Raw genomic sequence first — 13,437 nt, 5'->3', positions numbered from 1 at the left:
AAGGTCCAAGACTTAATCAAGGACCAGATCATCAAGAGCCTTACTTGTCCCAGGAAGGAGTTTTGAGTCTTATCTAGTACACAGGAAGCCAGGGAAGGTCCTCAGAGGATATGCCATGGTTAGACTTGCATTCGAGTTGTTTTACTCTAGTCACACCTCCAACAAAGTGCGTCTGGGTGAGAGTGGTGCAGATGAGAGCGATGGTGGCTTGGTGTGCATTGCAAATGAGAAGAGTCCAGGGATGTTCAGGAAGTAGAACTGACATCTTCACAGTAGTTGGAGTGAGGGGGAAGAAGGCACAGTGCTGCCTCCTAGGTCACTGGCTTGGTAGATGGCAGTGCCATTCATAGAAACAGTTCTGGAGGGACAGCAGTTCTGGGGATAGGGTGGTGAGCTCAGTTTTGGATGGGTTGTATTTGATGTGCCTGTGGGACCTTCAAGGGGGCACTGCAGAATGGGGAGTCCAGGGCATGGGACTCTAGTCTGGCTTCAAGATGCAGGTCAACATAGCGATAGCAATGAAACCTGTGGGGGTGGGAGTGAACAGAGGGAATGTACTAGAGAGCCTGGCATAAACCAGTCAGGAGACCCACATTGTAAGGGTGGGCAGCACCAGAGAAGCAGTGAGAGAAACTGCAGGGAACAGGGAGACAGGGGACACATAACTTAGGCAGAGGTCAGGGGGCCACACCTTCCAAATGTCAAGGAGAGGGGAACTTCTACTTCTGGACAAGATGGAATAACAGGGACAGATTTACCTGATAGAGGTATGAAATTCCAAGTGCCCTTTTGTTGTCCCACCTGGCTGCCTGACCTCACCCTTACTTACTGGATAATCGCCCCTGAGGCAGAAGAGTTCCAGAAAGCTGATCAACCGCACAAGAAGGAGCATTCCAGAAAGCTGAAATCCTAAAACCGTAAAAAGGAACGTACCAGAACTTTTGACTCAGTACCTCCACAGGCTCTCCAAACCCTATAAAATTCGCCACTAGTCTATAACCATTGCTCTTCTCCCCGGAGAAGTGCCCGGCAGGGTTCCTTTCTTCCTTTCAATAAAGCCTGTTACTCTGGTCTTTTTGGACTCCCATGGATTCCAACATTACCCTTGCATAGAACAACCAAATAAATATACAAACAATAGTTTTCAAGAAATTGGACTTCAAGTAATGAAGAACACATATCAATCAGTCAGGTTGTCAGGCTGAGGAGCAAGAAGGGAGCCAAGGCGGAGCCAGCATTCCCCTTGAGTTGCTGAAATGGAGCTGAAGGCCCAGTAAGACCAAGGAAGCCAGAGTTTGCAGGACAGTGTTCTGTAGAGGTTCTCCATCAAGTGTTCAGAATCCTGAGCAGTACATGCCTGTGAGGCAGCTTCCTGAGACCAGGGAAAGAATCATCAAGAAAAATCAGAAGGGAACAGTGTCAAGAGATTGCATAAGGCCAGTGTTGGGCAAACAAGCTTGTTACAAATGCTTTTTAGGTTTGCTCACTTGCATTGGGGCAGCACTATGTGTGTATAGTCTGTGGCAGATAGCAAATTGTGGACTGCCTGCTGTCCTGGGGAGGAGTGATTGTTTGCTGGAGAAGAGGTTTTTCCCCCACAGCCTGTTTTGCTGGAGTCAAGAGAGAGAGAGAGAGCGCTGAGGGGTTTGGGAGCCCTGAGATTTCAGCCTGGCCTGTTTGGCTGAGCCCTGCTGAGGCTGGTGGGGGCCTGTGAGCAGAGGCGGATTAAGGTCAGTTGAGGCCCCAGGCGCAGAAGAAAATATTGGGCCCCTTACATTAGAAAAAAGTGTAAAGTTGGGGTTGTGCAAGGCCCTTCAGAAGTTGGGGCCCAGAGCGCATGCCCGGTGAGCCCCGTTAAATCCATCTCTGCCTGTGAGTTTGGGTGAGTCCGGGATGCTGAGGGGCTTGGGAGCCCTGCCTGTTTGCTCATCTGCTATTACGAGACTTTAATAAACAAAATGGCCCACCATTTTCTGGCTCCACAGTTCCTTTACCGTCTGCCTAAATCCAATGAGAACTTGCATGTCCATGATGACGGTCACCGGCCCTACAGCCAGGAACACTGTCTCTGCCCACTAGTCAGATTGGAAAAACACAGAAATGATGGGACACTGGGTAGAGTACTTATGAAGGTCTTGCCTCTGTGGGGAACCCTAGACCTGCCTGACAAATCATAAAATCAAGACCCAAAAGGATCAAACTGACTTCAAGTAATTTAACTATATCACAGGCCAAGTTCAATAATGTTTATTGAAATAAATAATAAAAAAATATCCAGCAGCCAACAAGATAAAATTCACAAGACCTAATATCTAATCAAAGATAACCCAGGCTTGGAAAGAAGCAGGAAAACATGACTCATAGTGAGAAGTATCAAGCATTTTAATGCAACTCAGAACTCACAAATGTTATAATTAACAGGACTATTATGTTACTATAACTGTACCTCATCCGTTCAAAGTTATTTAGGACCATGGGAGATATTTTTAAAAAGGACCCAAATCAAACTTCCACTGATATAAACTTCAATGTCTGAGATTTAAAAAAAAAAACCAAAACACTAGATTGATTAAGGGCAGATTCAACAATGCAGAAGATTAGTGAATTTGAAAAGATGGCACTAACCTGTTGGCTGGGGCCAAAATTACCAACACAAAGGAAAAGAGGAGAGGTACCCATTCTATGTTCTCTAGGCTTTTAGAAATATAGAGTTGCTTTTTAGGCCACGAACATGAGAATCTATGAGAAAAGTGCTAATATAGACATCAGGGAATGGAGACTATTCAAAAAGGAGCACCCCACAAAAATGGCAAAACTGGAAGTCTATAGTGTCACCCAGCTGTTGGCATTGTTGCAAACAAGTTTAAGGCAAGATTCTTGCCACAGGAGTTAATGTACATATTGGGCATATAAACACTTGAAGAGCTGAGCTAGCTTCCTGAAACCTGTGGAGGAAATGATGAGGAAAAGAAGAGAGACAAAGAGAAAGCTATTTGGCTTCATTGAAGCACCAGCCTGCTCTACTGAGAAAAATGAAGACGGAGAAACGGGTCTCCACTCGTGAGAACTGATGCAAAGGAAGCTTGAGGATTGCCTAAGCTTTGTTGGCTGGCAGTTGGCAACTGGAGACTGACTTATTGCCTTCTCTTTGGGGCCTTATTTTTAGTTTCTGGATGTTTTACTGTATTTGGTGATTTTTCAAAACAGGGAAAAGCACTGCCTGGCTCTATTAGCTAAGCTCCAGGGAACTGGATGCAGCCAGAATTGTTCAGGACAGGAAAGTGGATGGAAGAGGGCTGGGCTTGGTTGGGCTGGGGCGAGTGCTCAGGACGAGGTGCCCTACAGTGCAGGCCCTGTGTGTCAGACTTTGACCCTGGTGCCTCCTGAGCTGGCCTGTGACCCAGGTAGCACACCTCTGGCGGTCTGTTCCCTGCACCCTTTGATTCAGCAGCATTACTGACCACTGTCGCCCTATGTGCCAGCTGCAGGGCCATCCTGGGCTCCAGGGGTGAACACCATGGCTCCTGCTGGCAAGAGGCCCACAGTCGGGCAGGGGAGATGGCACTGGGCGTGTTGCCCCTGGCGCCCTTCCCCCAGGGCTCACTGACATCTGGAAAGCATGTCCATACCACAGTTGAGCTTGACATTAAGGGCTATATAGCACTTGGATATTTTTCAGCTAAAAGTGCCAGATGGCCCAGTTCTAACTAGCTTGGGGTGGAGTGTTTGGGAGTGGGGAGCCTATGAGGCGCTCATATAAGTGAGAATCTAGAGATTGGGAGGGGCTTGCTTCAGGTACATTTCGATTTTGAGCTCAAGGGCTGAACCCTGCCCTCCCTTTCCAACTTTCTCTGTCTCCATTCTTCAGCCAGCCCTTCTTCTGCACTAGCTTCATTCCCAGGCCTCCCCCAATGATAAAATGGCAGCATCAGCCCGAGGACTCATGTCCCTAAAGCTTCAGAAGGTGAGAGAGAAGAACCTTTCCCAGCATTCCTGGGTTGGGTTTCCCTGGGCCTCCTTGGCTCCACGTGCCTGCTCTCAACCAATCACTGACCAGGCAGACCACGTACCGGCGGGCTTAGGTACTGGCCTTGGAGTTAGGGTTCCAGATGTCCTAAGTGGGGAGGGATCCCAGGGAGATTGGGGGCTACTGCCGGAAGAAGGCCAATGCTAGCGATGCAGCAAACTGGTGTCCAATCAGCTGACTTTCCTCAGTGCCCACATGGCGCCCTGGGATGTGAGCGAGAAGCTCCTGAGGGCCTTTGTGGCCAGGGGAACAGAAGGGCCATCTCAGGTAGAGGATTGGGGTACACATAGATCCTGCATCCATGGGACAGTTTGGTAATTTTCAAAGCCAGCCAAGACAGCTGAGCAGAGGGGAACTTGTGCCTGCATCCAGGTGTGAGAGCAAAGATAAGTAGGGCTGGGGCAGGTGAGTTAGAGGGTAGCTGGGGTTTCCTTATTAAGGAAAAGACAGAACAAAAAGGTACCCATCAGATGACTGGGAGCATTTGGAGAGTCTGTGTGTTGGACAGTCTCCTGATGGGGTCAGCACTACCCAAGAGGGCAGCGCTTAGGTGCCTGCTCAGAAGAAGCCTGAATACCTCCCAGTGCCATGCCTGGCTTTCTCAGTCCCACTCCCATCTCACGGCCCCTTCTCCAGGACCTCTCAACTCTGGACAAAGGCTAATCAGACCTGTATCTTCCCTTTGATATATATGCAATTTCCCCGTATAAGTGCCAGGATATGGTGAGATGGATGGAGAGTTTCTTCTAGACCCCCTCATTTTGGCCCTACTTAGGCACAAGATAACTCTTGGCCCTGCTGGCTCCAGTACCAGCCACAGACACCCTCCCTGTGCAGACCAGGCCCTGCCTACATCCCACTCTCCTCTCAGTCTCAGCACCACCAAACCCCCCTGCAGGCGGGAGTCTGCACATTCCCTTTACAGCTCACTGGCTTGGACAGTCCATGCAAGTGTCGCTGACCCAGGTGAAAACATATTTTATGTTGTTTTCAGTGGAAGGAATAATCCAGATTCCTGGATACTCCATATTATTGGAAACTAAAGTGCCTATTATTTTTTTTAACGTTAAAGCTTGCATTTCTGGGATAAACCCAAACCTTTTATGAAATGTTACATATATCATGTATATAACTTACATTTGTTGAAATGAGATTACATATATATATATATTTTTTATTATTATTTATTTATTTATTTTGTATTTTTCTAAAGTGAGAAGCTGGGAGACAGACTCCCGCATGCACCCAACCGGGATCCATCTGGCATGCCCACAAAGGGGTGATGCTCTGCCCATCTGAGCTGTTGCTCCAGGTGACGAGCCATTCTAGTGCCTGAGGCAGAGGCCACGGAGCCATCCTCAGCACCTGGGCCAACCTTGCTCCAATGGAGCCTTGGGTGCGGGAGGATAAGAGAGAGATGGAGAGAAAGGAGAGGGGGAAGGGTGGAGCAGATGGGCACTTCTCTATGCCCTGGCCCAGAATCGAACCCGGGACTTCCACATGCCGGGCCAATGCTCTACTGCTGAGCCAACCAGCCAAGGCCGAGATTACTTACTTATATTCTGATTTTTACATCTTTGTTTATATTTGAGAATGTCCTATAATTGTTCTCTCTTAATCTATTCATGGCTGATTTTTTTTAATCCTGGTAATGCCAGTCTTTAAACTGAGTTGGAGAGTGTTCCTTTCTTTTCTCCTATACCAAGACCCAGAGAGAGGCAGAGAGACAGAGACAGGGCACAGAGACAGAGAGAATGGGATTTGTCCCAGACCATGTTTTATGGCCCAGATCAGGAATGAGATCTCCTGACCTGGAGACCAGAGGTCCTTCTATTCTGCCATTCAGCCACAGAGGGCACAGCCTGGACACCCCCTCTGACTGTCTGGATCAGCAGAGTGCTGAGTAGATGAGTGGGAAACAGATGTACAAATGGACAGATGGATGATGGATAGATGGATGATAGATGGCTTTCTCTACTCTGAGCTCTGTGCCCATCATGAAGTGGGTGGTGCAGTGTTTATACCTGGAGCCACCGTCCAGGGTCCAAGTCCTGACTCTACTCTTCAATGGTTGAGAGGTGGTAACACCTTTCAGCTCAGCTTCTCCATCCTGTCCATCTGGCTGTAGCTAGGATGAATAGGCTCCACATAGTGGCCAGCCATCCCATCCCAGACAGCAAAGTCAGGTGGCTCCCTTGCTGGGATTGTGCTAAGGTAAGGCCCTCAAACTCAGGTAGGGTGAAACTTATGATGTGTGTGGTGGTGAAAGGTGGTCCTGTCATCTGCCCTCCTGGCTACTGCTGAGATACCCATCAGCCAAAGCTGGTGACCCTTGGAGGCTTGGGTCTGCGTCACTGTGGAGATGTCACATGGGCTGGGCTCTTGAAGCGCTACCAAACCCCACCAGAACCTACCTCTTCTATACCCCCCAAGTTGGGGACCCCCTTTCACTCCTCCCCCAGGGTTTCATTTCTTGCCCCTCCCCTGGTATAACCCTTACTGAGTTTACACTTTTGAAAATAAAAACAGGAAAGGAAGACATCTTCAGGCAAATTCTGCTCTGCCCTATGACCTGCACTTTCCAGCCAAGGGAACATGCATAAATTACTGGAACTGGTCAAGAAAAATGATCTGGGAATGAAATATAAATGGAACCTCAAGAAGGTCCCCTGCCCGCTGGCTCTGTGTGGAGGCTACAGAGCTGGCTTTTCTCGTAAAGGCTTCCAACTGTGGCCATCGCTTCCTAACTCCCCCTTCAGTGACAGCACATTGGGAGCTTGAAATCCAACATGGAAATTGGCCAATGTGACAATATGGGGCAAGTTAAACACTTACCAGCATAGCACGGGGGCAGGAGTTGTGGATAACAGCAGAGATAGGAGGGGACAGACCAAAATCCACAGTCAGGATAAAGCCAAGGAGAGTCCCTCTCCTTCATCAAGTTTATTTTATTAAAATATACAGGACTGTATATTGGGGGACACTAAGAACAGGAATCACCCTCCCAGGCTGTGCTCAAGGGAAACGCTTCTGCCATGCAGACATGCGGCCAGTCTGAGTCCCAGCACGGGAGACAGACCTCTCCTGGCTGGACAACAGCTGGTCTGGTTGAGGCCAAGGGGACTAGGGATGGTGGTGACCCTGTCCTATGGCCTGGCCCTGAGAAGCAGAGCTACACCAGCTGGGAGGACTGGGCTGAGGTGGAGGTGGGGAGAAATCCCTGAGCCAGGGAAAGCTGGTGCCCTCCTGGATGAGGGGAGAGGGACCCCAGTCAAGCTGGAGATGGGGTGTCAGTGCAACTTCAAGGGGAGGACCACTTGTGGGTGCCAAGGAGTCCCCATGGCCATGCCAGACCACTCTCCACAACTTCTGCCATCCCACTTTTCCTCACAGGGCCCTGCTCACCCTGGGGCTAGGTTGAGCAGAGATGGGGTGGTAGCCGCAGATGGAATGTATGTCTGGGAATGTTCCTCGGAGGGGCCTGTGCTGCCTGGGCAGGTGGAAGCAGTCATCTCTGTTTCCTGGAGGTCGCTGTAGCCCTGCCACTGGCCTCAGGCCTCTCAACCCTCACTATGTCTGGCCTCAGGTGGACATCATCCCCATCCTCAGAGCAGAACCCAGCCAAGCAGAGTCCCAGGGTTTGTGCTTTTGAACGTTGGTCAGCAGGGTTTGGGATGGGCTTTGAGCCCCACTGCTCTGAGGCACAGAACTGACCCGATTCCTTCCCTGGGCCAACTGTATCAGGGCTACTGGGACCCCGGCCTCAGTATCCCAGAAAGGGCTCATCTCGGAAAAGCAGTGTCTTCAGCTCCCCTTATGGGCTCAACCTGAGCTGTTGGGGTGCTTGTGCTTTTTATAGGGTTGGGGGAGCCCATGTGGAGGGGTGGCAACACTGCCTCAGGACCTTAATCAGAGGGGGACTCAACCTGCCTAGGCTCGCTTGTCACCCGGCTGCCAGTTCTGAGTCATATGACCTCTTCTGGGGACCTATGATGACCTTGGGGCACCCTGAGGGTGGGGGCAGCCCCACCACTGCATCCCCTCTGAGCCAGGCCTGGGCAAGTAGGGGAGGGCTTCTTTCATCAGGTGGAGTCGCAGACAGTCCCCCTGACATCTTCACCAGGAGACCTAACCCTGAGCTTAAAGGGCCTTGTTCCTGGGACAGAGGGCCAGCAGGGCCCTCATCACTGGAGCAGAACTCACCCAGGAAACCTTTCCAGAAAGCAGCAGGCTCTTTCCCTATCACCACTTCTTTCTTAGTCTGTGAACACCTTTAACCGCAGCTGCCCCTCCAAGGTCCTGCAGTGAGGGGTATTTTGGGAGTGTGGTCAGTGGGCTGAGAATGGCTGGGGGAGCAAAACCAGAGCCTGGCCCATGGGCGATGGGAAAGAAGGGTGGCAGGAGGGAAGGGTGACTGGGCTCACACAGGAGCAGCCTTTACTCTGGACACTGGACCCTCCTCTGCAGGGAAATTGAGCACTTTCCTGGTCACACTCAGCAGCTGGTGGCTGTGGACACTGCTCTTCCATCAGCCAACCCCAGAGATGGCCTCACCCTGATGGCCTGGGATGAAGCTGGCTAGAGGTGTGTGGCTCATATCACCTGGACCCAGTGTCCAACCAGATACAGCTCTCCCCTGACCTCGGTCCCCTCTGCTAGCCCAGAGGAATGGCGTGCGCGTGCGCACATGTGTGTGTGTGTCTGGAGCAAACTGTTCACTTTTTGCAAATATATTAGAAAAAAGTTTCACATGGAGGCTGTTCCTGGCAGGATTAAGGTGGTGGCAATGGCCACTTGGGAATCCCCCATGTGTCTTAGATGACGTTCTCAAACAGCTGCATGGAGCTCATGATGTTCTCATCCTACATGAAGAGGGGATGAGAGGCTGGGTCAGACCCAGGCAGACCGAACAGGGTGGCTCCCACCTCCACCCACCTTGAGCAGATGCTCATCAGGGATCGGAACTCTGCAGGAACCACTCTGTCTGTGTCCCTAGGCCAGGGACAGCTGGTCAGGCACAGCCTGCCTTCGGCCCTATGGCCTAACTGCAGCCCCTCTGGGATCAGCTAACTCACTAAAGGACAAACCTCCCTGGCTGCTCACAGAGAAAGAGGCCAAGGGCAACTAAGAGGTCGCTCTGGGAGCAAGGCAAGTGGCAAGAGCTCCAGTGCACTGCCCCCCCCCCCCCGTGTGCTCTGCAGAGGAGGGTCAGCAAAGCTGGAAAGGCTCCAGGTGCCTGTCCCCCAGTATGACCCTGGCCAAGGGCAACATGGCCTCATCACCCTGCTGTGGGCCCCACATCTGCCCCCTCTAATTCAAAGCCTGCAAGGCTGGGGCTGAGATACGGTGTGCCCAAGTGGCTGGCAGTAGTGGGTATGGAGAGATGGGTTCAGACGAAAGAGTTAAAGTAGAGCTTGCAGGTGGGGAGGGGCCTGAGGACTGGCAGGGGCAGGACACCGAGTATTCTCAACTCCAGAGGACACTTACCTTCTGACAGGTCTCCAGAAACTCATCAATGGTCACTACTCCATCCTGATTCCGGTCCATTTTCTGCAACCCAAGATGGAGGAGACGTGGGGGCACCTTTGGTAGCCTGGTCTCAGCAGGAACAGTTCCTGCCCCAGGCCTGAGGATGTGGCAGTAGATGGGCCTCCTCCACCCCAACCTGTCCCCTCTGTCCCCTACACTGGATCCTGGCCACGTGAAGTGCTCTCCTAGGCCCCTCTCACCCCACAGCTGACTCTCCCCAGTCTGCCTTCCACCCCCAGCTGTTTCTGATGGCCTTCTGGGCTTGCATTTTCCAGAATGCACCCTGATAGGCAACCAGGGCAGAGAGAGCAACCAAGGCATAAGAGGGCCACATGTCCCATGGACACAGAAAATTCATCTCCTTTTGCAGACAGTTTCCCTGGAGGGCTGGGGGAGCTCTTAGAAGGCACCAGAACACTAGCAAAGATGGCAGCTACCTTGGAATTCATGCGCCTCAGCCTCCTCTTAGCCAAGGTTCAGCTGATCAGGGAGTGGGGATGGTATTTTAATTTGCTCTCTGATCCTGACAGCCGGCAGAGTGGGAGATGCCCACATGACTTCCTTATAGGAGGGAGAGGCACAGAGAGGGAAGTGGCTTACCCAGGGTGCCCTGACCAGGAGCCCCTTCCTCTTCCTGCTGCCTTCCCTGCACATCCAGGCTGGGCACTCACCTGGAAGAACCTCTCCACGTGCTCCAGAGGTGCGTCCTCCTGCACGAGGGGATAGGTGTGTCGGCCCATCATGTCATAGATGGACTTCATGATGGCCAGCATCTCCTAGAGGGGGCGAGGGGGCTGGCATGAGTCCAGCTGCAAAGGTGGGGGAAGGTGCAAGGGCCTCAGGGAAGGGGGCTGCCTCCATAGGTGGGGAGCAGGTATGAGTGAGCAGAAGGGGTTCCCATCCACTCTGCCCATTGACAGCTTCCAATTCTCCAAGAGAAGTTGTAGATAGTTTTTTGTCTCCAAAATTTGAAACTGTAGCAACTATTTCATATATAAAAATTGTTTGGGCCAAAAGAACCTGACTGTGGCCCGAGGTCCCCCATGTCTTAGGGACCACACTGTCACTTGCTTGGTGGGACCCAAGGCCAGCTCTACCCTAGGCTTCTCCACCTTTGTCTCCTCCAGGCCCTCCTGTAAGAATAAGTGATCCTGGGACACTTGTTGAACTAAATCGAGATGTGTGGTGAGGGGCACACAGCCCCATGCTCCCTGCATTCTGGGGTCCAGGACGGAGAGCCCAGGAGAGGAGGAGAGCTCCTTGGTGGCTGCCCCTCAGCTGGCCCTAGGTGAGGAGGGGAGTGGGGACAGGACAGCCTGGGCAGCAGCAGTGCTGGGCGGGAGGGCAGGCGGGCCAGGACCCGGCCACCCCATACCTCTTTGGTGATGTAGCCATCCTTGTTGATGTCGTAGAGGTTAAAGGCCCACTTGAGCTTCTCCTGGACTGTTCCTCGCAGAAGGATGGAGAGGCCAACCACAAAGTCCTGAGAGGAAGGGAGGGAGAGAAGTGACAGTCTGACTCCAGATTTTATTTCTAGTTCACTGTGTGGATTCCACTGAATTCACAGCTCAAGAGGTGAGAAACTTCCATTACAGAGCAGGCAGGTGGTGTCCATCAAATTGACACAATGTGTGCACATGTGCATGTGTGTGTGTGTGCGCACTCAGTTGTGTATGCATGTGTGTGTGGAGGTATGTGTGCATGTATGTGTATGTGTGCGTGTGAGTGTGTGTGGTGGGGATGACATGGTGGCTGATACTGATCTTCTCAAGTAAAGATATTTAGACAGGTCTGGTGTCTCAGACCATAATGCATTGCTATGATGGAGGAGACGTGGGGGCATGCTTTCATAAAGGGGGTGCCCGACATGTAGTTTATCAGTATTTGTGTGTCAGGATGCTTAAAAACTCCCAGCATCAAAAGCTAAGCTAACAGTGCTCAATTCTGGGTCAGGACAAACCTCTGAGTGTGATGGATAACTGAACACTAAGACAGGGATGGCCCAAGGGCTTCCACACGGAAGCTGTTGTGTTAGCTTAGCTTTTTAACAGCTAGTGGGATGCAAGCCTTTCCTGCCACTCCGGGAAGCGTGCAGGTGAGCTCCTAGGCTCGGCATTCTGAAAGCCCTTCCCAGAAAGGTGGAGGGTGCAGACTGGGGAGGGACAGGGCTCACAGTGGGGCTCAGTCCCAACTCAAATGTCATACTTTCTGCATCTGAGGAAGCCTAAAGGAATCAGAAGAGCAATTTGGAAGAAACAAAATTATTACAAGAGAAAAAACACACAACAAAAACATTAGACTTGGAGATTGAAAATCTGACACCCCTTAAATAAGAATAGGATACTATAAAAAAGGAATAATTTAGAACAATAAAGAGCTGTTAGAAATCAAAAATAAGAAAGCAAAATGACTCAGAAGGATTAGAGAAGCAAGTGGAATCTTCCACGAAGTAGAGTAGCAGGCAGAGCTGGCAAATGGGGAGGTCCCCTGCACAGGCACCGGTGCTCGAACAGCAGAAGTGTCAAGGACAGAGGACGCGGAGGATGCAGAGGAGAGCAGGTGGAGGAGGGAAGATCCCTGCATTGGAAGGCTGTTCGTGTCCAGGGTCTGCTGTGGCCTCCTACAGCACCTGTAAACACCCCGCAAGTGTTGCCTACAGGCATGTATCCTGACGCCATTTCAGAAAACTGGGTGCAAAGACAGAATCCTACAGGCTTCTAGAAAGAAAAACAAAACCAAAGAGAAAAACAGAATCAAGTCCTGTGCACAGGGTCAGAGGTCAGCAGGCTTTGCCTTCCGACCACAACACTGCGGGCAGGAAGCCAGTGGCATGGTGGCCACCGCTCTGAAGGAGCACGGCTTTCCACGTGGCTCTGGCCTCAAACAACACAGCAAGCAAGAGTGAGAACAGAAAAAAGGCACTCCCAGACGTCCGAACACGCCAAAGTACCGCCCACATACTCTTTCTTTCCTAGGAAGCCATTGGAAGACGTGCCGCTGAAAAAAGAGAGTAAAGCAAGAAAGAGGAAGGTGACTGGATCCGGGAACCAGGGGACTCTGTGCAGGCGGGAGGGAAAGAGATTCCTGGGGACGCTCAGTCCCAGTGGATGTTGGAGCTGGGGCCTGGGGAGGCGCCCTCAGAAAGGTGCCCATTCTCGTGACTGGAGAAGGGTCTTGGGTTGAGTCAATGACAAGGTCAGACACCAGGCAAGTGAAAACTCAGGATGATTGCCAACGGCAGGCAAAACAAGAATGTATGCGGGAGAGGAGAGCACCACCACAATTTAGCATGGTGAGGGCACCGCTGAAGCTTGCTTGTGATTTACTTAGTAGTGACGAGTTAAAGCATCTGGCTTACTGGGCTCAAACTCCCACGAGCAGGGTGAACCATGAGTCCTTGGCTAACCTGAATCCTGTACTTCTGTTGGAAGCTGGGAATGGGAAAAGTGTGTGCACAGGAGGCCCAAGCCCGCATCACCATGCAGATGCCCACAGGCCATGTCTAAGACTGGACAGTCAGGAAGGAGTGATAGAGGGATGTGACTGGGAGATGGAGACAGAGTGACAGTCAGCTAACACAAGAGAAGGCTGGCTCCTCAGGTGTGTGGGGTGTTAGCTGCTGTTTTCCAAGGCACACTCTCTAATCTATAGGACTCTTGAAGTCATGTATGTGGTTGTTTTTTTTGTTGTTGTTGTTGTTTTTTAACAGAGACAGAGAGAGAGTCAGAGAGAGGGATAGACAGGGACAGACAGACAGGAATGGAGAGATGAGAAGCATCAATCATTAGTTTTTCATTGCGCATTGTGACACACAGTTGTTCATTGATTGCTTTCTCATATGTGCCTTGACCGTGGGCCTTCAGCAGACCGAGTAACCCCTT

The 13,437-nt window shown here is 51.3% G+C and overlaps 1 protein-coding gene across 4 annotated transcripts in view; it reads right to left on the bottom strand.

The window, feature by feature from the left end:
• Positions 1–7,011: 7,011 nt before the first annotated feature.
• The window catches only part of KCNIP3 (potassium voltage-gated channel interacting protein 3), an 81,038-nt gene continuing 74,612 nt past the window's right edge, over positions 7,012–13,437 (bottom strand). For all 4 annotated transcript variants that reach the window (XM_066372313.1, XM_066372316.1, XM_066372314.1 and 1 more), the window contains 4 exons: positions 10,932–11,039; positions 10,228–10,332; positions 9,515–9,577; positions 7,012–8,889 (listed from right to left, as the gene is read on the bottom strand). In XM_066372313.1, the coding sequence (XP_066228410.1) occupies positions 8,842–8,889; positions 9,515–9,577; positions 10,228–10,332; positions 10,932–11,039 (324 nt within the window). In that variant the 3' untranslated portion in view covers positions 7,012–8,841. The remainder of the gene's footprint in view (positions 8,890–9,514; positions 9,578–10,227; positions 10,333–10,931; positions 11,040–13,437) is intronic.

The sequence above is a fragment of the Saccopteryx leptura genome, chromosome 3 (assembly GCF_036850995.1).
Source record: "Saccopteryx leptura isolate mSacLep1 chromosome 3, mSacLep1_pri_phased_curated, whole genome shotgun sequence".
Lineage (NCBI taxonomy): Eukaryota > Metazoa > Chordata > Mammalia > Chiroptera > Emballonuridae > Saccopteryx > Saccopteryx leptura.
Note: the sequence above shows the minus strand (reverse complement) of the source record. Positions and strands in the feature narration are given on the sequence as shown.